General features: G+C 38.1%; 1 protein-coding gene across 2 annotated transcripts in view; it reads right to left on the reverse strand.

Annotated features, from left to right (window-relative positions):
* The window catches only part of adamts6 (ADAM metallopeptidase with thrombospondin type 1 motif, 6), a 128644-nt gene that overhangs the window by 4225 nt on the left and 102865 nt on the right, over nt 1-21554 (reverse strand). For both annotated transcript variants that reach the window (XM_057818501.1, XM_057818500.1), the window contains 6 exons: nt 17363-17443; nt 16544-16707; nt 16330-16468; nt 10917-11046; nt 8613-8817; nt 4738-4914 (listed from right to left, as the gene is read on the reverse strand). In XM_057818501.1, coding sequence (XP_057674484.1) covers nt 4738-4914; nt 8613-8817; nt 10917-11046; nt 16330-16468; nt 16544-16707; nt 17363-17443 — 896 coding nt within the window. The remainder of the gene's footprint in view (nt 1-4737; nt 4915-8612; nt 8818-10916; nt 11047-16329; nt 16469-16543; nt 16708-17362; nt 17444-21554) is intronic.

The following is a 21554-nucleotide window of genomic DNA, read 5'->3' on the forward strand; positions in this document are numbered from 1 at the left end:
TATTAACATTCTCTTAAAGCGATCCATGGATAGAAAGACTTGTAAGTTCTTAACAGATAAATGTTAGTACAAGTTATAGAAATTTTATATTAAAACCCCTCTTAATGTTTTTGTTTTATTAAAATTTGTAAAATTTTCAATCAAAAAATAAACTAGTAGCTCGCCATTGTTGATGTCAATAATTACACCATGCTCACTCATTGTGCTTAAACCCATAAAATCATTTGGACCCAAGCGCCAGCAGACGGCGCCAAACACCAAAAAACAAGCGGACATTACACTGCTGTCATTTTAATCTGTTTGAGCGGGGCATGTGCGTTAATTGCGTCAAATATTTTAACGTGATTAATTTTAAAAATTAATTAACGCCCGTTAACGCGATAATTTTGACAGGCCTACTTCTTAGTAAATTGATATTGAAAACAGCTATTGACGGCAATATGCGTCTAATTCATATTAATTGGGAGGAGCTAGAAGCGATCGCTTTCAGCTAGTGCTGCAACGATTAATCGATTAACTCGAGTAATTCGATGAGAAAAAAAGCTTCGAATCAAATTTTGTTGCTTCGAGGATTGGTTTCATTAGAGTGGCGTTGTAATAGACCTTTATTTTGTAAGTTTTTGCGTTTAGTTTAATTGAATTTGGTGGATATACTGCCCCCTAGTGGCAACAGTGTACATGACGTAACATCTAACACCGCTCAATTCAGCTGCTCCCTTTTAAAACAAACGTAAGTTTTTGTTTTAGCTAATATGTTTGTTTATGCTTTTGTTATGTAGTTTAGAAGTATATTTATATGTTTTTTGTGGGTATATGTGAACGATTTGTTAAGAGCATTGAAAGAAAAAAAATGTTAGCATTTTATAGAATTTAAGCTAGCGGACTTTCGCTATGTAAGTCAATAGCGTAATGCACGAATGCTATTTTTAGACCGTGACGTCACCATCATAATGCGGAAGTGGGATATTATAGACACGCCCTCAAATACAAACCATGTTATTTCTGTTTATTTTCTCAGGTAATCTTTCAAAAAAGAACATACCGATCAAACACTGCTACTATGGAACTTGTAGAAACGACTAGACATTACGACATATGAAGGATGTTTTCTTCATACGTTTCCCGAAACCAAAAACTCGGAGGAAAAAAAGTTAAGAATCTTTCAACTTGCGCGGACGTCCAAAAGACCAGTTTAACGCTAGCAAGGTGAAGCCATTCACATTTCATATGCAGTAAACATTTTGTTGGGGGCCATGGTCCTTCAGAGGACGAAGAGGTAAGTCAATTTGATATTTAGGGCCCGAGCACTAGACGTGCGAAGGCCCTATTGTTTTGCAAAGGATTATTTTTTTTTTTATTATTATTTTTTTTTTTTTTCAGGGCAAATGAAAACGGCCAATTTGGAGGCCTGAACATGCACGAAAAGTCACCAAAATTTGCACATACGTCCGGAAAATTGTAAATTTTGATAATTTTGCAACGTTGCAAAAAAATATAACAAAATGGCTCAGTGGCGCCCCCTTGAAATTTTAAAATTGGCCTATAACATTAGGGTATGTCAGCGTAGAGCAATGAAATTTGGGGGGTCTATACCTTGTCCAAAACCGCTCCAAAAAAGCATTTACACGCATATTCCAAACCCAACAGGAAATCGGTTATTTTGGATCAAATATGAAATTTTTATCGATTCACAGGGTGCACATTTGAGACCTTTTCGCCGAGGGAGTTAGTTGGATCATCTTCAAAATTGGTGAGACTGTTCAGGAGACATATGAAATCTTAAGTTTTGAAAATGGTGCGTTTTCATTCACGGGTCTGACCTGGGCGTGGTGCCAAAGTCGACCATTTTTTCGGCAAAATGACAAATTCAGTAAATGACTAATAGTTCCTTGACACAACGTTCAATCTTTTTCATATTTGGCATGTATGTGTGGTATCCCACCCTTAACACGAGTGCATTGAAATATTACCCATTAGGTCTAGCGCCCCCTAGTGAGAACAGGAAATGCCTTTTTTTACGAGACAGGTTCCTCCTCCAAGGGAAAAAAATCTGTTGACCTCAAACCTGCATCAGGGGAGCCTTAAGACCTGTGTTCAGGTGCCTGATGAAAAATATTGATGTTTCGTTGAGGCGGAGGGGTCCAAACAGGAAAGTGAAAATGAACGTCAACAATTTGTCACGCAAAAAACTTTGAACAGTCATAACTCGGCAGATATACAACATATCTGCGCCAAACTTCCCGTGTTTGTTGAGAGTCATACCCTGAAGGTTCTTGTAGGGGTCATTTGCATCAACTCTACAGTGCCAACTAGTGGCGACAGAAAGAAGTTTTAAAAAAGGCCTTTCCTATTGGGTTTTTTCAACATAGAGCAAGGAAATTTGGGGAGTAGATACCTTCTGCAAAACTGCTCCAAAAAGTCTCTTGCACCCGTATTCCAAATCCAACAGGAAATCGGGTATTTTGGATCGAATGTGAAATTTTCATGGGTTCACAGTAGGAGTTTACATTTGGAGGCTTGAATATGCACAAAAACTCGTAAAAATTTGCACATACATGCAGCTTTGGATAACGTTCGATAATCTTGCAATGTTACGAAAAAATGTAACAAAATGCCTCAGTGGCGCCCCCTTGAATTTTTCAAAAAGGCATTTCCTATTAGGTTTTTTTAACATAGAGTGATGAAATTTGGGGAGTCGATACCTTGTGCAAAACTGCTCCAAAAAGTCTCTTGCACCCGTATTCCAAATCCAACAGGAAATCGGGTATTTTAGATGGAATGTGAAATTTTTATCGGTTCACAGTAGGAGTTTACATTTGGAGGCTTGAACATGCACGAAAACTCACAAAAATTTGGACATACATGCGGCTTTGCATAAAGTTCAATAATCTTGCAACGTTACGAAAACATGTAACAAAATGGCTCAGTGGCGCCCCCTTGAAATTTTCAAAAAGGCCTCTCTATTTAGGTTTTTTCAACGTAGAAGGATGAAATTCGGAGAGTCGATACCTTGTACAAAACTGCTCCAAAAAGTCTCTTGCATGCGTATTCCAAACCCAACAGGAAATCAGGTATTTTGGATTGAATATGAAATTTGTATCGATTTACAGTGTGCACATTTTACACCTTGGCACCTAGGGAATTAGTTTGATCATTCTCAAAATTGGCGAGACTGTTCATGAGGCACATGAAATCTTAAGTTATCAAAATGGTGTGTTTTCATTCACGGGCCTGACATGGGCGGGGTGCCAAAGTCGGCCATTTTTTCGCCAAAACACCGAATTCGGAAAATGACTGATAACTCCCTCATACAACCTTCAATCTATTTTAAATCTGGCATGTGTGTGAGGTATACCAGCCTGAGCAGGACTGGATTGAAAATTTACCGTTTGTGCCTGGCGCCTCCTAGTGGGAACAGGAAATGCCCTTTTTTACTGGACACACTCCTCCTCTAAAGGGAAAAAATCAATCTACCTCAAACCTGCATAAGGGAAGCCTTAAGACCTGTCTTCAGGTGCCTGATGAAGAATATTGAAGTTTCGTTGAAGCGGAGGGGTCCAAACAGCAAAGTGAAAATGACTGTCATCAATTTTTCTCTCCAAAAACTTTGAACAGTCATAACTCGGCAGATATACAACATATCTGCGCCAAACTTCCCGTGCTTGTTGAGAGTCATACCCTGAAGGGCCTTGTAGGGGTCATTTGCATCAACGCTACAGCGCCAACTAGTGGCAATAGAAAGTCACTCGTTTTTCCAATACATGTCCAGTTCTTTTCAGGTTGGTCATTGTAGTTTCAAGACCTATTAAAATACTTATTTACGGCACATGTCCACGTGTCTCTATCTGTTGCCGTGACGACCCTTTGTTCGCCATTTAAAGGAAATATTTTTTTTCAGAGACTCAGGCAGCTTATAGAGCCACAATATTTGGCACACTTGGTCGAATTGGCCCAGTTAGAAGATTAATTTGGTTTTGAATAAGGGCTTGGCTGCACAGCTCAGTAGTTGCTCCTTTTTTGTAGTACTCTCTCCAATAGGGTTTTTTATCTCTTGGGTGTGGTAATGTAAATAGGCGACTTTCGTGCATGTTAGGTTCTAATGAGATGATTAGAGAGGAGGATCTGCCACCACCCTGACCTGCACACAGTCCGAGTTGCGTGACGTCCGAGTTGCGCTAGATTGCGAGGGCCCGTTCAGTCCTGCTTGCAGGCCTAGTTTTATTTATTTTTTAGCGTGGCGTTTTGCCGTGCTGCTTCTGTCTGACAATAAGTGACCTGAAAAAATCAAAATGTTATCTGAATGCCACTGTTACCTTTTCTGATGTAAAAAAAAAAAAAAAAAAACTACGTAAGTAAGGGGGAAGTGTAAATAAATTATTAAGATTGTTTATAGTGAATTTGGCACCAGGAACGTCATTTTTGGACAGAATTGGTAGGTTTAGCTCAGTAAACATCTCGTTCTTACACTATTTCCATTCATCTAACTATTGAGGACAAACGGGAGGTTGACCCGCCTAGCCACAGTTGCTAACGTCATGAATATTAATGAGCAAAAGTGACGTGTTGCTTGTGGTTCGCTATTGATCTTTTGTTGTACTTTGATCCTCATTCATTAATTTTTTTCATTTGGGGCTAATAATAATAATTAGATAATCGACAACCGTAGCCCCTTTTCAGCCTTTACCAGTTCAAATTGATTGGACGTCTTTTGCCGTCAACGTCAGCTATAGAGCTTACCTGCCCCCATTCGCCGGGGATCCATCGCGGAGGTGGACAGCGGCCGAGGCTGCAGCGGATTCGAACCGGCGGCTTGTTGTGAGTGGGACAGTGAGCGGGCGGGAAGGTTACGCTCAAGTCGCTGCTTTTGCACAAGGCGATGCGGTGCTTGAAGCCGGGCCCGCATTTTGGAGTACACTAAAAATAGAGAGGAAAAAAAGTAACATAACACTCTTCAGTATTTCATTTTTTTCATGTGCAGTCATGTGGGTATGAATTGAAATTTGAAATGAATTTGCTAAAATTAGATGTCCAATCCGTTTTCACTCCCAGTTCAAATGGATGGGACGTCTATTACCGTCAATGGCGGCCGATGAGTTCATTTGCTAGTTTTTTTGTTTTTTCTTGTGCCAATTATGATTTGTTTATAAGTAGTATTAAATATCTTATTCATACATTTTTTTTCTATTTGTGTATGTAGTTTTCCTATTGTTATTGTATTATATGTATTTTTATTAATGAGTTAATTACATTTTTACATGAGATTTTTTTGCTGGCTTTTTCCCCCCCCTACTTTTTGTCGATTCTTGTCCATTTCTTTTATCAAATTTCTTCATTACCTAGTTAGACATTTTTAAATTTATTTTAGGTATTATATTCAGTGCCCTCCATAATTATTGCCCCCCCCCGGGTTAAGATGTGTTTTTTAGCTTCTAATATATTTTTTTAATTCAAATAATATGGGACCTTAATGGAAAAAAAGAGAAAAATCCAACCTTCAATACAAGTGCATTCATTCAGTGGGGGAAAAATCCCACATAAAGAAAAAAATATTTGACATCAAATAATGTGTGTCACAATTATTAGCACCCTTGGTGTTAATACTTTTGCCAACAAAACAAGGTCTGGGGACTGAGATGGCCATGGGAGGAACTTGATTTGGTGCCTGGTGAACCATTTCTGTGTAGATTTGGCCATATGTTTAGGGTCATTGTCTTGCTGAAAGACCTAGTGACGAACCATCTTCAGCTTTTGGGCAGAGGGCAACAGATTTTGATTTAAAATGTCCTGGTATTTAAAAGCATTCATGATGCCATGCACCCTAACAAGGTTCCCAGGGCCTTTGGAAGCAAAACAGCCCCACAGCATCACTGACCCACCCCCATACTTCACATTGGGTATGAGGTGCTGTCTACACGCCAACAAGCTGTTTGGGAGGCATGCACGGAGAAAACCTTTCCTCACTCACAATCATAAACACAAACGTCTGGAGTTCGCCAAGCGGTATTGGGGCTTCAACTGGGACCGTGTGCTTTGGTCAGGATAGACCAAGATTGAGCTTTTTGGCAGTAGACAATAAGTGGGTCTGGCGTGCCACGAAAGATGCACATGCTGAAAAGCACCTCATACCCACTGTGAAGTATGGGGGTGGGTCAGTGATGCTGTGGGGCTGTTTCGCTTCCAAAGGCCCTGGGAACCTTGTCAGGGTGCATGGCATCATGAATGCTTTGAAATACCAGGACATTTTACACCAAAATCTGTTGCCCTGTGCCCGAAAGCTGAAGATGGGTCATCACTGGGTCTTTCAGCAAGACAATGACCCTAAACATATGGCCAAATCTACACAGAAATGGTTCACCAGACACAAAATCAAGCTCCTCCCATGGCCATCTCAGTCCCCAGACGTTGTTTTGTTGGCAAAAGGGGGTTGTACAAAGTATTAACACCAGGGGTGCTAATAATTGTGACACACCTTATTTGATGTCAAATAATTTTTTCTTTATGTGGGATTTTTTCCCCACTGAATAAATGCACTTATATTGAAGGTTGGATTTTTCTCTTTTTTTCCATTAAGGTCCTATATTATTTGAATTAAAAAAAAAAATATTAGAAGCTAAAAAACACATCTTAACCAGGGGTGCCAATAATTATGGTGGGCACTGTATTGCATATATATTGTATATAGCGGAAAACACAGACAAGACTGAAAAAGCAGTTTCGGCTCTTGGCCCCGCTTTAAAATATACTGCTGTATTTTAAGCCAAAAGAACTGTTGTGTTTGATAGAACAATATGTCTATATGCTGCCATAGCAGATTCATGGCGCACGAAGCCTCCGAACTATTTTTAATTTGTCCGTTTTACCCTGAAAACCCTCATTTACAGACATCGCGCAACCGCTTTTGTTTCAAACTAGCCATAAAATCAAGGTAAGTAGTTATATTTATTATTCAAATGTCTGTCATTTTGAGCTTAGAATCAATAATTGATGTCTACATTTTAGTTTAAAAAAAAAAAACGACTTTTTAAATAAAATTATTGACTCGCATATTTTAAACTTTTAAATGAATTATGTCACAATGAAAAAATTTGGCGTCTGTAAAAAAGTCACAGATATCTACCTCATAATTTTTTTTTTGTTACTGTCACATTTCCCCCAATATTTTAGATGATAAATAACTGATCCAAACAATTTTTTAAAAAAAATAACGTTTGAAAGGGTAACTATATGAAAAAGAAAATCTCAACCACTCCTTGTTGTCTGCGATTTCTGCATCGCGACCCTTTTTATACCACCATGTTTCACCCATAAAATTTTTTTAAAATCCGTCTGTGGCCATTCACAGCTGTGTCTTGACACTCGGCGATACATGCTACATGGAGTTTTGGGATCGAAACAAGGTAAGTACGTGATAATATCTCGTTGAAATCGTGGCGTCTTTAATTCTGCTCTCACGTGCTCTCGCCTCCAAATAGGGTTTTGCTGTTTAAATTTTTTAAAATGCCTTCCTGTTCAAAATTTTTGTTCCCCCAGAAAATTGAGATTTTAAGCTTTCCAATGACGTATCACACATGCATTTCGGACAATTTTGACAGTTGGCCAAATTGAGGGTCTCAGAGCGGAACTTCAAGTCACCTGAGTGTTTTCCGCCATATATGACTTTCTTTTCATTGCGCCAATTATGATTTATTATTATTAGTATTAAATATATTTTTATAAATATATATTACATTTTTTTTCTTTATATATATTTTTCTATATATTTTGTATGTATTTTTCCTGGGGTTATTATTTTATATTTGATTATTTTCTATATTATTTTATTTATGATGTAATTATTACATAATATTTTAAGCTTTTTTATTTTTCTACTTTTTGTCGTTCCATGTCGATTTCTTTTAACAAATTTAGTCTTGCATTATTACCTTGTTAGAAATATATAAATATTACATAATGTATATTAGATAATTTATTATTTTTTGTTACTTTTTTCTTTTCCTAGCGCCAATTCATATTTATTATTTTTTATTAGTATTAAACATTTTTAAGTCTGTTTTTATTATGATACTTATTTCATTTATGATCTTTTTTTAAGAATGTGTTCCTTGCTCTTTTAATAAGAATTACCTTTTTTTTTTGATCTTGTTGCTTGCTCTACTTTTTGTTAATTCATGCCAATTTCTTTTAACAAATTTTGTCTGCATTACCTTGTTGGAAATAGATAATTATTACATAATGTATATTAAAATATATATTACTTTTTTCTTTTCCTAGCACCAATTCTGATGTATTTATTATTAGTATTAAATATTTAACAATTTTTTAAAATATGTTTTTGTATGTAGTTATTTTATTATTATATTTAAATTCATGATCTTTTTTTTTTTCTTTTAATCAAGATTTTTTTTTTTTTTTTGGGATCTTGTTGCTTGCTCTTTTTTTTTATTTTTCTACTTTTTGTCAATTCATGTTGTTTTCTTTTAACATATTTAGTTCACATTACATTGTTATACATATGAACGTTTTAATTGACGTTTTTCTTCCCTGCAATTTTTCTAAATTTATTAGTTTTAATGCAAATAAAATAATGCTCGTGTGTCAGTAGTGTGAGTTACCTCGGACCAGTCCAGAGTGACCCATTTGGGAGGACAGGACTGGTTGTTGCAGGCCTCTTGCTCAATGGGTCGGTGAGTGAGACAGTGCGTGTCCTCCAGCGTCTCCTCCTCGGCCGGCCCCATCTTCCGGATGCACAGGACAGTGCGGGTGCGGATGCCGCCGTCGCACGTCTTTCCACACTCGGACCAGTCGCCGATGAACCACCTTGGTTGGAGAGCAAAACAAAGACTTAACACTCAGTCTATTATGGTCAGGACTTCAAAATGTCCACTGCAATTACAGGTAAAAAAATAAATAAAAATTGCTCTTTAACTCATTAAATGGACCAATAAAAGAGATTGAAAAATGACTTTTATAATAATGGAAGGGAAAATGCAAGACGTGATGACATTTTTTTTTTAATTTGTGGGGAAAAAAAACAAAAATTAAGAGTATAAAAGTCCAAACAAAAAATAATGCAAGCAAACAATGTATAAAAAGTATAGGAAAATACCTGTAAAAAATAATGACTAAAAAAGGAATATTATTATTTATATGTACAAAAAAACAAACAAAAAAAGTTTTAAAAGAAAGGTATGATGTAATTGAAAAAACATTTTCAAATAGTTGAAAAATATGTTTACATGATAATCACCACGTTATTACATGATAATTATCAGGTTTTTACATGAAAGCTATTTTCTTACATGAGTTATCAAATTTTTACATGATAATTATCACGTTTTTACACGGTAGTATCACGTTTTTACATAATTATCACATTTTTACATGATTATAATCATGTTTTTTAAAAAAATTGTTTTACGCGTCACATTTTCACATGATAAATATCACGTTTTTATCTGATAGTTATCACATTTTTACATAATAAACACATTTTTTCACGATAATCACATTTTTACACGATAGTATCACGTTAATACATAATTATCACATTTTTACATGATTATCATGTTATTACATGATAATTATCACGTTTTTACATGAAAGTTGTTTTTACATGAGTTATCATTTTTTTTGCAAGATAGTATCACATTTTTACATAATTATCACATTTTTACACGATAGTTATCACATTTTTACACAATAATTATCACGTTTTTACATAATTACCACATTTTTACATGAAAGTTGTTTTTACATGAGTTAACATTATTACACAATAGTATCACGTTTTTGCACGATAGTATCACATTTTTACATAATTATCACATTTTCACATGATTATTATCATGCTGTTTTGAAAATCTTTTACGCATCACATTTTTCAATGATAATTATCACGTTTTTACATAATTCGCATTTTTACACGAAAACTATCACGTTTTTGCACGATAGTGTCACATTTTTTACATAATTACCACATTTTTACATGATTATCACGTTATTACATGATAAGTATCACGTTTTTACATAATTATACATTTTTAAATGATTATTATCGCGTTTTTTAAAAAAAACGTTTTTAGGTATCACATTTTTATATGATAACTGTCACGTTTTTACATATCATATTTTTACATGAGTTATCACTTGAAAAAAAAAAGTTTTTAGATATCACGTTTTTAAAAAATAATTATCAAGTTATTACATGTATTTTTACACAATACCATCTCGCCTATACACGATAGCATCTTGTTTTTACACGATAATTATCACATTTTTACAAGTTAGTTATCACGTTTTCACATGATACTGTCATGTAAAAACGGGATACCGAGCATGTAAAAACGTGATGCTTGATGCACGTAAATTACAGGAAAAAAAGCTGGAAAATATTGTTATATTGCAATAGGGAAAATTCTTCACCGCACACTAGTCCCCAGTATTTTATAATTCATGTTTTTTGAACAACTTTATGCTCCATAATTTGAGCTTCTGAGTGACGTGACATCATCAGGCACGCGCCGTTACAGCATGTTCAAACATCTGTGCGAGCCTGTAAAAGCCTGTGTGGAAGAGTGGAACCAGATGAGTCTCCCCCTCCACACAAAAAAAAAAGCTTTCTTGCGAGTGTCATGCTCCGGACCACTTGGCCGCCATGTCGCCATACACCTGCGTTCACGCCGCCGCCAAAAGCATCAAACACAGGTGGTCGCTCTCCAGGCTGCTTATTGTTGGCGGCGGGCGAGCGTGGAAAATACTTCATAAGTCAAGTTGTAAATCAGCGCGCTTTATTTCCTCCGAGCAAAAAAGCCAGCTGATGTCACTTTAACGGACGCTTTCAAAGTTTAGTTGAGGTCAGACTATTGGTTTATTTCACCTATAGCGAGTGCTTGAGGAAGTTGAATGTTTTTACGTACTCTGGGGGGCACGGCTCAGTGTTGCAGTCTCGCTGGTTCTCGGGGGGTTTACCGTCCGGGTCGCAGTAACTGTTCTGGACCACGGAGTTGTCGTCCAGACGCTTGCACACCAACTCCTGCTTTTGGGAGCCTGAGGTGGTGGAAAACAAATAGGGTCACACTGTCGAGCTATATCAAGTGTCAACAGAGAGGCAGAAATATGTATGAAAAATGCAAAGTGCAAGAAAATATCAAACCATAGTGATATACAGTATATGTATATGGCAGAAAACACAGACAAGACTGAAAAAGCAGTTTCTGCCTTTGCACCCCTCTTTAAAATAAACTGCTGTATTTTAATCCAAAAGAACATTTGTGTTTGATAGAACAATATGTCTATATACTGCGATAGCAGCTTGGCGCATTAAGCTCCCAAACCATTTTTAATTAGTCCGTTTTACCCTGGAAACCACCGTTTACAGACATCACGCAAACCGCTTTTGTTTCAACCCAGCCATAGAAACAAGTAATTATATTTATTCAATACGTCTGTCATTTTTAGCTTAGAATCATTAATTGATGTCTAATATTTCGTTTAAAAAAAAAAAATTTTTTTTAATAAAAAAGTTTGAAAAAAATTTTCACTCGCATATTTGAAACTTTTAAACAAATTATGTCACAATGAAAAAAATGGTGTCTGTAAATAAGTCACGGATATCTACCTCATAACTATGGCTTAATTTGATTTTTTTGTTACTGTTGCATTTTCCACGATATGTTAGATGATAAATAATCGATCCAAACAAAGAAAAATTGAAAAAAAAAGTTTTAAAGGGTAAATATTAGGGCTGTCAAAATAATCGTGTTAACAGGCGGTAATTAATTTTTTAAATTAATCACGTTAAAATATTTGACGCATTTAACGCACATGTTCCGCTCAAACAGATTAAAATGACAGCACAGTGTCATGTCCACTTGTTACTTGTGTTTTATGGTGTTTTGTCGCCCTCTGCCGGTGCTTAGGTGCGACTGATTTTATGGGTTTCAGCACAATGAGCATTGTGTAACTATTGACATAAAAAATGGTGAGCTACTAGTTTATTTTTTGACTGAAAATTTTACAAATTTTATTATAACGAAAACATTAAGAGGGGTTTTAATATAACATTTCTATAACTTGTACTAACATTTATCTTTTAAGAACTACAAGTCTTTCTATCCGTGGATCGCTTTAAAGAATGTTAATGTTAATGCCATTTTGTTGATTTATTGTTATAATAAACAAATACAGTACTTATGTACAGAGTGTTGAATGTATATATCCGTCTTGTGTCCTATCTTTCCATTCCAACAATAATTTACAGAAAAATATGGCATACTTTAGAGATGGTTTGAATTGCGATTAATTACAATTAATTAATATTTAGGCTGTGATTAACTCGATTAAAAATTTTAATCATTTGACAGCCCTAGTAAATATATGAAAAAGAACATCTCGACCACTCCTCTATGTCTGCGATTTCTGCATCGCGACCCTTGTTATATTACCATGTTTCACCCATAAAATCCCCCCAAAATCCGGCTGTGATTTGTGATTTGACACTCAGTGATCCATGCTGCATTGAGTTTTTGGATCGAAACAAGGTAAGTACGCGATAATCTCATTAAAATCATGGCTTCTTTAATTATACTCTCGCGTGCTCTCAGCTCCAGTTAGGGTTTTGCTGTTTTAATGTTTTCTTTTTTTTTTTTTTAAAATGCCCTCCTGTTCAAATTTTTTCTTCCCCCATAAATTTAACGCGCCTGCCCAGGAAACACTTTCAAGTCAGGATATATGGAGGATAGCTGGGGAAAATGGCGGCCGCTGTGTCTGACCATACTCGAAGTTGAAGACATCAGGGATGTGTATCTTTTTGTTGCGCTACTGGCTGCGATTCTTCTGCAGGGGCTTGGAGCCCACTTGATTCGTCGGATCATCGTGAAAGTGTTAGAAAGCCAAAAGCGATAAGTGAAATTGGCCACTACTGCGGCCAGCGCTATCGCCGGAGTGCATGCCAGCCTCAACAAGGCCTGTGATGACATATTACAGGTGAAAAATGACCTGGCGGCATCCAACACTGCCACAACCAGAATGGTAATGAAAATTACTACGGAGCTGCGCAACCTGGAGATGAATGTTCGTCGGAATGCAGCAAGGAATGAAAACAGCGACAGGGATTAAATCGACGAAAGGGGGATGGTGGAAATGGCCTGCCATCGGTCCTCATTTATTCCCTATCTTCTGGATCGAATCAACTGAATGAATTATGAACTAATCTACTGGATTCAATCATCATAACGAGCACATTGCTGCGATCGATAAGGACTATTGGGAAAATGAACAATCAAGGGGGGGGGGGACAACGCTGTAATCACTACACAATCTGGAATGTCAAAAATTGTTATTCGATAATTTCTGCGTCCTAAGGTATACTGGGGGCGGGATTCATTTAACTTCGGCTTCTCATGTCTGCCCTTTTCTTTTCGGGCTGAATTAAATGTAAACACATATGAATGCAGTATGTTTGTTTGGATTTGTCATGCCTGAAGGGGAAAAAAAAGCAATAAAATCAAATCAAAATTGAAATTTTAAGCTGTCCAGTGATGTATCACACATGCATATAGGAGAATTTTGAAATTTGGCCAAATTGGGGGTCTCTGAGCGGAACTTCAAGTCACCTGAGTGTTTTCCGCCATATATACACTCAACGGCCACTTTATTAGGTACACCTGTCCAACTGCTCGTTAACACTTAATTTCTAATCAGCCAATCACATGGCGGCAACTCAGTGCATTTAGACCAGGGGTGTCCAAACTTTTTGCAAAGGGGGCCAGATTTGGCGTGGTAAAAATGTGGGGGGCCGACCTTGGCTGACGTCCTTTATGTAGAAGAATATATTCAAGCAAAATTTAGCAAGCCATTCAGTGTGTCACATTTGCTTTATTATATTTTTTAATGAATAATTTCAACAATCTCGCAACTAGCCTTTGCGGCGTTCTCTTTCGACTCTCCGGCTCTTGCGAAACACTACTGCTGTGAAATTAAACTAGCTTCAAGTTGCTTCAATTTCCCGCTGCGTATCTTCCCTGTGATCTTGTCGTACATGTCAGCATGTCTTGTTTGGTAATATCGCCTCACATTGAAATCTTTAAAAACAGCGACTGTCTCTTTGCAAATGAGGCAAGACACAGTTGTTGCATATTTTAGTGAAGAGATAGTCCAATTTCCACCTATCCTTGAAGCATCGGCCGTCACAGTCAACTTTTTTTTTTGATTGTCGCCATTTTAGAAAATTGGAAGTAGAGGGTCACACAGAGTAATGTTGCTTAGCCCTTAAATACCTGCAACATGAAGCAATTATTAGAGAATCCCAAAATTTTAAAAATAAGGTCCTAATGAAACCTTTTTTTCAAATTTGTGAAAAGAAAAGTCAAAATGAATATGTGTAATAAGCGCTGTATTATCTATAACCCATGCTAAATCATGTTTTTTTTTCTCATGGAACCTGCAGATGCATGTGTCGACTTGCATCCATCATTTTTTTCCAAAAAGAAATGTCAAAATTCTAAATTAGTCTGAAAATCATACATTTTAATTGTATCAATTGTGATACATTTTGCAATAAAGGGTTAAAGTGCTGCTGCCTTTTAGTGGGTAAATGAGGAGCAGCATTTCGTGTGTAAGCTACTTCATTTGCTGGTTGCAGTTCTACTGACCAAGTCTGTGTGCGGGCCAGATGTTATTGATTTTATGACAGAGGCTGGGGGCCGGATGAAATTTGACCATGGGCCGCATTTGGCCCCCGCATTTGGACATGTCTGATTTAGACAATCTCCTGCAGTTCGAACTGAGCATCAGTATGGGGAAGAAAGGTGATTTGAGTGACTTTGAACGTGGCATGGTAGTTGGTGCCAGAAGGGCTAGTCTGAGTATTTCAGAAACTGCTGATCTATTGGGATTTTCACGCACAACCATCTCTAGCGTTTACAGAGAATGGTCCGAAAAAGAAAAAATATCCAGTGAGCGGCAGTTCTGTGGGCGGAAATGCCTTGTTGATGCCAGAGGTCAGAGGAGAATGGCCAGACTGGTTCGAGCTGATAGAAAGGCAACAGTGACTCAAATAACCACCCGTTACAACCAAGGTAGGCAGAAGAGCATCTCTGAACGCACAGTACGTCGAACTTTGAGGCGGATGGGCTACAGCAGCAGACGACCACGCCGGGTGCCACTCCTTTCAGCTAAGAACAGGAAACTGAGGCTACAATTTGCACAAGCTCATCGAAATTGGACAATAGAAGATTGGAAAAACGTTGCCTGGTCTGAATAGTCTCGATTTCTGCTGCGACATTCGGATGGTAGGGTCAGAATTTGGCGTCAACAACATGAAAGCATGGATCCATCCTGCCTTGTATCAATGGTTCAGGCTGGTGGTGGTGTAATGCTGTGGGGAATATTTTCTTGGCACTCTTTGGGCCCCTTGGTACCAATTGAGCATCGTTGGAACGCCACAGCCTACCTGAGTATTGTTGCTGACCATGTCCATCCCTTTATGACCACAATGTACCCAACTTTTGATGGCTACTTTCAGCAGGATAATGCACCATGTCATAAAGCTGGAATCATCTCAGACTGGTTTCTTGAACATGACAATGAGTTCACTGTACTCAAATGGCCTCCACAGTCACCAGATCTCAATCCAATAGAGCATCTTTGGGATGTGGTGGAATGGGAGATTCGCATCATGGATGTGCAGCCGACAAATCTGCACCAACTGTGTGATGCCGTCATGTCAATATGGACCAAACTCTCTGAGGAATGCTTCAAGCACCTTGTTCAATCTATGCCACGAAGAATTGAGGCAGGTCTGAAGGCAAAAGGGGGTCCAACCCGTTACTAGCATGGTGTACCTAATTAAGTGGCCGGTGAGTGTATATGTGTTTATAGTGACACTTTATACCCCAAAAGGTTATCTTTTGTTCTTAATTATACTTTAGCATTTTACATTTTCTAATATTGCTCCAACGGTGGATCTTATATCACCAAGCTGTTTGGCAAATGCCCCGTAACCCTGTCCAGCCTTGTAGAGGTCTACAATTGTCTCTGGTGTCTTTGGACTGTTCTTTGGTCTTGAATATTTTAGGAATTGGAGTCTCCCTGATTGTAAGGGGTGGACAGGTGTTTATATGCAGCTAACCGCCTCAAAGGTAAGAAAGACTCAAAAAGTCCACCTCCACTCCACTTATTCGTTGGACTTTTTAAAGGCGATGACATGTCTTTGAGGCTCACAATTCTAGCTAATATACAGGTGTTCAAATACTAATAAAAATTGTACACTCTTTGGTTGAACCTTATTAAACTTTAACATCTACCAGATGAGTCCGGCAGCCGTCTTACCTCCAGCACACGTTGCTGAGCAGTCGGACCAGGGCAGATGGTACCAGGAGAAGCCCACCTCATTGTCCCCGCTCCCGGTGCGCTGGATAGGCACATTGAACTTGTAGCGGATGCCTTGGTTCTGCTCCTGGAGGAGGATCTGCGGAGGGGTCAAGACCATATTTCATCCCCACTTAAAAGCGAGGTCATTTGATGGAGCGGCATAAAGCATTACCATGACGACCAGGTTCTCGGCGGTGGCTCCCAGGGCCTCCAAAGACTCGGGTTCGTCGGCGGGCCTCTTGTAGTGGAAGGCGGTGCCGGCGATGTCGAACTTCCGCGGCCAGTCGATGGTCCACGCGCCGTTGATGTAATACTCGTCCCCTTCGGATTTCAAAGCTTGAGAAGCAGACTTCCAGTTCACTTTCAGGCATGGCTTCGAGACTTTTTTTGTGGAGCTCTTCATTTTTTTTAAACAATTTTTGGTGCTGTTTGTTCAGTCATTAACTGCCATTGTCAGTGATAAATTTTAACTGAGATTGTTGGTATTGAATAACCATGTTTCAGTGCCAGTGAAAATGATACAGACCCCCTCAAGATATAAAAGATGTGTCATTGAACTTGTCAGTCGACATATCACAAATCTTGTGAAAATATTTTACAAAAGGTAAAGGTACCTAGTGTTAGTTTAAGCAGTAAGTTTTAGAAGTATTTCCAAAAACCTTGTTTTTTTTTTATGTCTGTTGAACTATTAGGGCCATTTCTTGAATAATGGATGTGCAAATCTTACATTGAGCACCTTTACCGAAACAACAAAATGGATAAATAAAACACCAAATATAGCTTTTTTTTTTATTTGTTTAAAATATAGTACATAACTTTTACAACAACAGAACCTTAGCTCAGAACAAGACCATCTTGCGTCGGGATAGGTGACGTATTGAGGCCAAAAGAAAACATTGCTGACCTCAGCATTGATTTTGCAACTTATTATCATACAGTCAGAGGATGCCTACTATTGAAGTGACCAGATCAAGTGAACAACATAACTTACCGATGTAGTTCTTGGAAAGAGTGACTTCTCGGATCGCTATGTGAACGGAACCTTTGGGGATTTGGACCACTTCCATGTAACCTGCAAGCACGGGAAAATATATATATATATTCTTTTTTTTTTTCAAGTGCCTGTATGGTGGTCAAATGAAAGACTAATGGCCTTTTCACACTAGCGTCAGCCCAGTGTGAAGAGCGGTCCATGGCAAGGGCAAAACGGGAGAGGCTACGTAGCCTGACATACAGTGGGGAGAACAAGTATTTGATACAATGCCAATGGGAAAACCCATTGGCAGTGTATCAAATACTTGTTCTCCCCACTGTAGATGCTGTCAGGAAGTGAAAAGCGGCAAGCATAATGGTAGTGCTTGGGTTACGACTAGAGCTGGGAATCTTTGGGCACCTAACGATTCGATTACGATTCAGAAGCTCCGATTCGATTATAAAACGATTATTGATGCACCCACCCTCCGTTTTTTTTTTTGTTTTCTTTTTTAATGTTTTGTACATTAGTTCCAAAATTGTTCAAAAATCCTCTCAGGCTAAACCAAACTACTATTTCAGTACCAAGTAAACATATAACAGTAAACAAATATACAAAAATAACAGTAAATAAAGTACTTCAGTCCCCGTTCTGTATCAGCAGCTTTAAACTACATTCAATTAATTTATTGTTGTGAATCAACCATTACAGTTGTTAAAATTGCTCCCGTTATTCCATAATTTCCCTTCTGTCTACTTTTAACATGTCAAAGTTTTAAAACTGTTTCATCATTTAAAGATAGATTAAAGACAAGATTTTGCCGATTTAGGAGTATTTTAGATAAAAAGTTAATTAGATTCGCTACAACAGAGCCTTCTAGAGAAGTCTACTGCTTTAAGATGGCGGCTGTTTATTATCGCCGGCAAGTCGGTCATTTCGCATCTCTGTTCAATAATACATGTTCTAACACCGTCTGTCATTTTGCATCTAGTTCTACATATATATGATATCTACTGTAGCCGTTTGTTTGTAGCAACTTGCAACCAGGCGTTGTTTGTAGTGGCTGTGGGCCGCAATCAGGTATGATTGTTTTTTTTATCCAGCGCCATGAGTTGAACATGATATTTACTCTCGGTCCGTTCCTCATTGCGTCCCAAAGACCGCGCTGACTGTGTTTTACTTCCGCTTTACCTGGTATAATTCAATACAGTGGTACCTCTACATACGAAGTTAATCCGTTCCAGGACCTTGTTTGTAAGTCGAAATGGTCGTATGTCGAGCAGGATTTTCCCATAGGAATACATTATAATTCCATTAATTCGTTCCACAGCCCAAAAACCTGCACTAAATCCTTAAAAAAATACTGCTGGTGCTATTACAAATGGCAATTACACGTAGCAAAACAAATAAATTATAAATCAAAATTGGAATAATGTAATAAAAAGAATAATAATAATTCCTGTAATAGTGTAACGAATCGGGTTCTAATAAGGCGGACGTTTTTTTGTGTACCTGAACGCACCGCGGGGCTCACGTGCCAGAGACAGACCGGTGAGCTTGAGTTTCACTTTCACTTTGAATGTTCTCTTGAGAACACCATCAATTGCGGCAGACAGCAGGCGTTTTGTGTTGAATAAGTTGTAAAAGAAATGATGAAAACGTGGCGAAGCTGGCGATTTCTTTGGAGACAATAAGAATTGTCAGCTTAATTTATAAAGACTGGCGAACGATGGTCGGAGGAGGACCGTGGAGATGTATTGTTGAGCCATTTCACGGATGCCCACCCCACGCTCATATTTTTCTGTCATTTGCATCTTCATTTCGAAGGTAAGCATCAACTTTTTCCTTGTTTCACCACCTGTACCAACCTTTTCTGAAACCTGTGTTGATTTGTCACACAAGAAAATCCGCCGTGCATTCGTCTGCGGTGCTGCCATTGTCGTCGTATTTCGAGCATGTCGTCGGATGTAGAAACAAATGGCGAGTCAAATTTTACGTCGGATGTCGAAAAGTTCGTGTGTCGAAGCGATCGTATGTAGAGGTACCACTGTAATTGGAATTTGAAAGTTTGTGAATCGTTCTCGAATCTTCCACGGCCGAATCGCAAATAATCTAAGAATCGTAAATTTCGCACGCCTCTAGTTACGACGTACCCGACTTGCGTGATTTTGACTTTTTTTTTTTAAGTCGCGTAAACAGTACCTTATTGTTCCTCACTGTATCTTATTTAGTTTATTCTATTAATATGGCGTGTTCTGTCCTCACTACATGTGAAGTTGTTCTGCAAGTTTTTTTCAGCAAGCAGCAGCCACTGTAAGTAATGTAAAAAGACATCAATGTTATGGAGGTGGGGGAAACACCACTAATTTTGCTACTGAAAGTCAGACCTGCATCAGAGTTAGCATAATATTAAACTGTCTGAACTTGCTAACCTGCAAAACTACTGCTGTCAGGCCAGGCTCTACAAGGAACAACAAAGTCAAGCTAGCAGTCCCTCTCTTGGATCATTGTTTGCAGTATGTGCATTACGGTAATGCAACCCTTTATCTAAAAAAAATAAAATAAAATAAAATACGCCTGACACAAAAAACAAAAAAAACTGACATATGAAATCGCACATCAGAACTTCATGAGAGTACTTTGGTTCGTGTCTCAGGGTAGTTTAGCATGCCTCTCAGATTTTGATTGGTCTTTGGATATCTCAATTTTTTTTTTTTTCTCATAAATTTTTCCCAAATACCTTTTATATTACTTTTATATTAGTGATGCACGATAATGCATTTTTCAGCCGATACCGATAACCGATAATTTCCTCCTCGTTCCAACCGATAACCGATAATGTCAAGCCGATAATTTTATTAAAGATTTATGTAAAATTTTAAAGTATACACAAGAGAAAATATTGCTGTGCAAAAATAATATTGCTCTTTTTTTTCAACATCAAATGTGAACAAGTAGTAGTAGTAGTAAATTCCAACATCTAAATAGAGACAGATTGTCTGACATTGTGTAATGGTAAACTTTTGGCAACAATTACTTACAAAGTAAATACATAAGTTGCACAAAAATGGCTTTAAAAGTATGCCATTCCTAAAGTATAACATTACTACACAGCAAAAACACAGCTCCTTAAGACTAGTTAAAGTCCCTTGTTTTCAGTGTAAATCTATTGGAAATAAGTTAAATTAACTGCCAGCACTTCAAGTATATTTCACTCAGATTTCTTGAGGAAAAATGGCCAGCTGAAAATAAGATTAACAGCCTTATTTTAAGCAATAAATTATTATATATAATCCTAAAAAAAAACCAAAAAAAAACTTGTCAGATATGTTCTTTATTCAAGAATATGTATGGTTCAAAACATTATTTGAAAGCAATTTTTTCTTGATTTAGGTGAAAAATGACCTTATTTTTTTTATATGTTTGGGTTTAATAAGAACAAATTGCAATATTTAGTTCAAGTAAGTGGAATAATCTGGCGCATTCAACTAGTCTTCAACACTCAAACAAGATGGGGAAAATTATTTGACTAGATTTAAGAAGAATGATCTGATTAAGACGTCATAAATTTAAAGCGTACTGAATGCATTACTGACTGGATGACTTCTTTGTGTCGTTTGGTGCATGTTACAATTATCAACTAACCACTGTGCCGTCATGATAAACATGGTTTGTTGACATCAACTGTGTAAATGTCCGTGGTAAAACTGATGTGATCGACATGTCTTTCACGAAGAATCGTGGTCGTATAAACTGCATTATTTTTTCATCCAGGGGTTTGGCTATCGGGTCATTTCGGGAATTTCCTCCCGCCTGTGCCCTTCAGTCCGCCCGGCTGCCAAATTAGCACCCGCGCCAGGCCTCTGTCTTGAACCGGAGTGGCGGCGGCAGCAAAGTTCGTACCGTATATCCGCCCGCCCCGGCCGGCTCGCTGCGGCGCATTCGGTGCATGGCTCTGCTCTCATGCTCTACCCGCCTAGGGCGAGGCGGCGGCCTGCCGGACCGGCGGGCTCCGTCGGAAGACAGCTACTTGTCAACTATCGATCTCGTGAGGTGTTTAGCCATAGATGGGAGTTTACCACTCGCTTTGGGCTGCATTCCCAAACACCCCGACTCCGGGAGGACCGCAGCGTCTCTGTATCGTCACAAGCCTCGCAGCTTCCTTTATAGTTTATTTGTTAACAATAGCTTTAGCATTCGTGCTAGCAGC

This window comes from Corythoichthys intestinalis, chromosome 17, assembly GCF_030265065.1.
Source record: "Corythoichthys intestinalis isolate RoL2023-P3 chromosome 17, ASM3026506v1, whole genome shotgun sequence".
NCBI lineage: Eukaryota > Metazoa > Chordata > Actinopteri > Syngnathiformes > Syngnathidae > Corythoichthys > Corythoichthys intestinalis.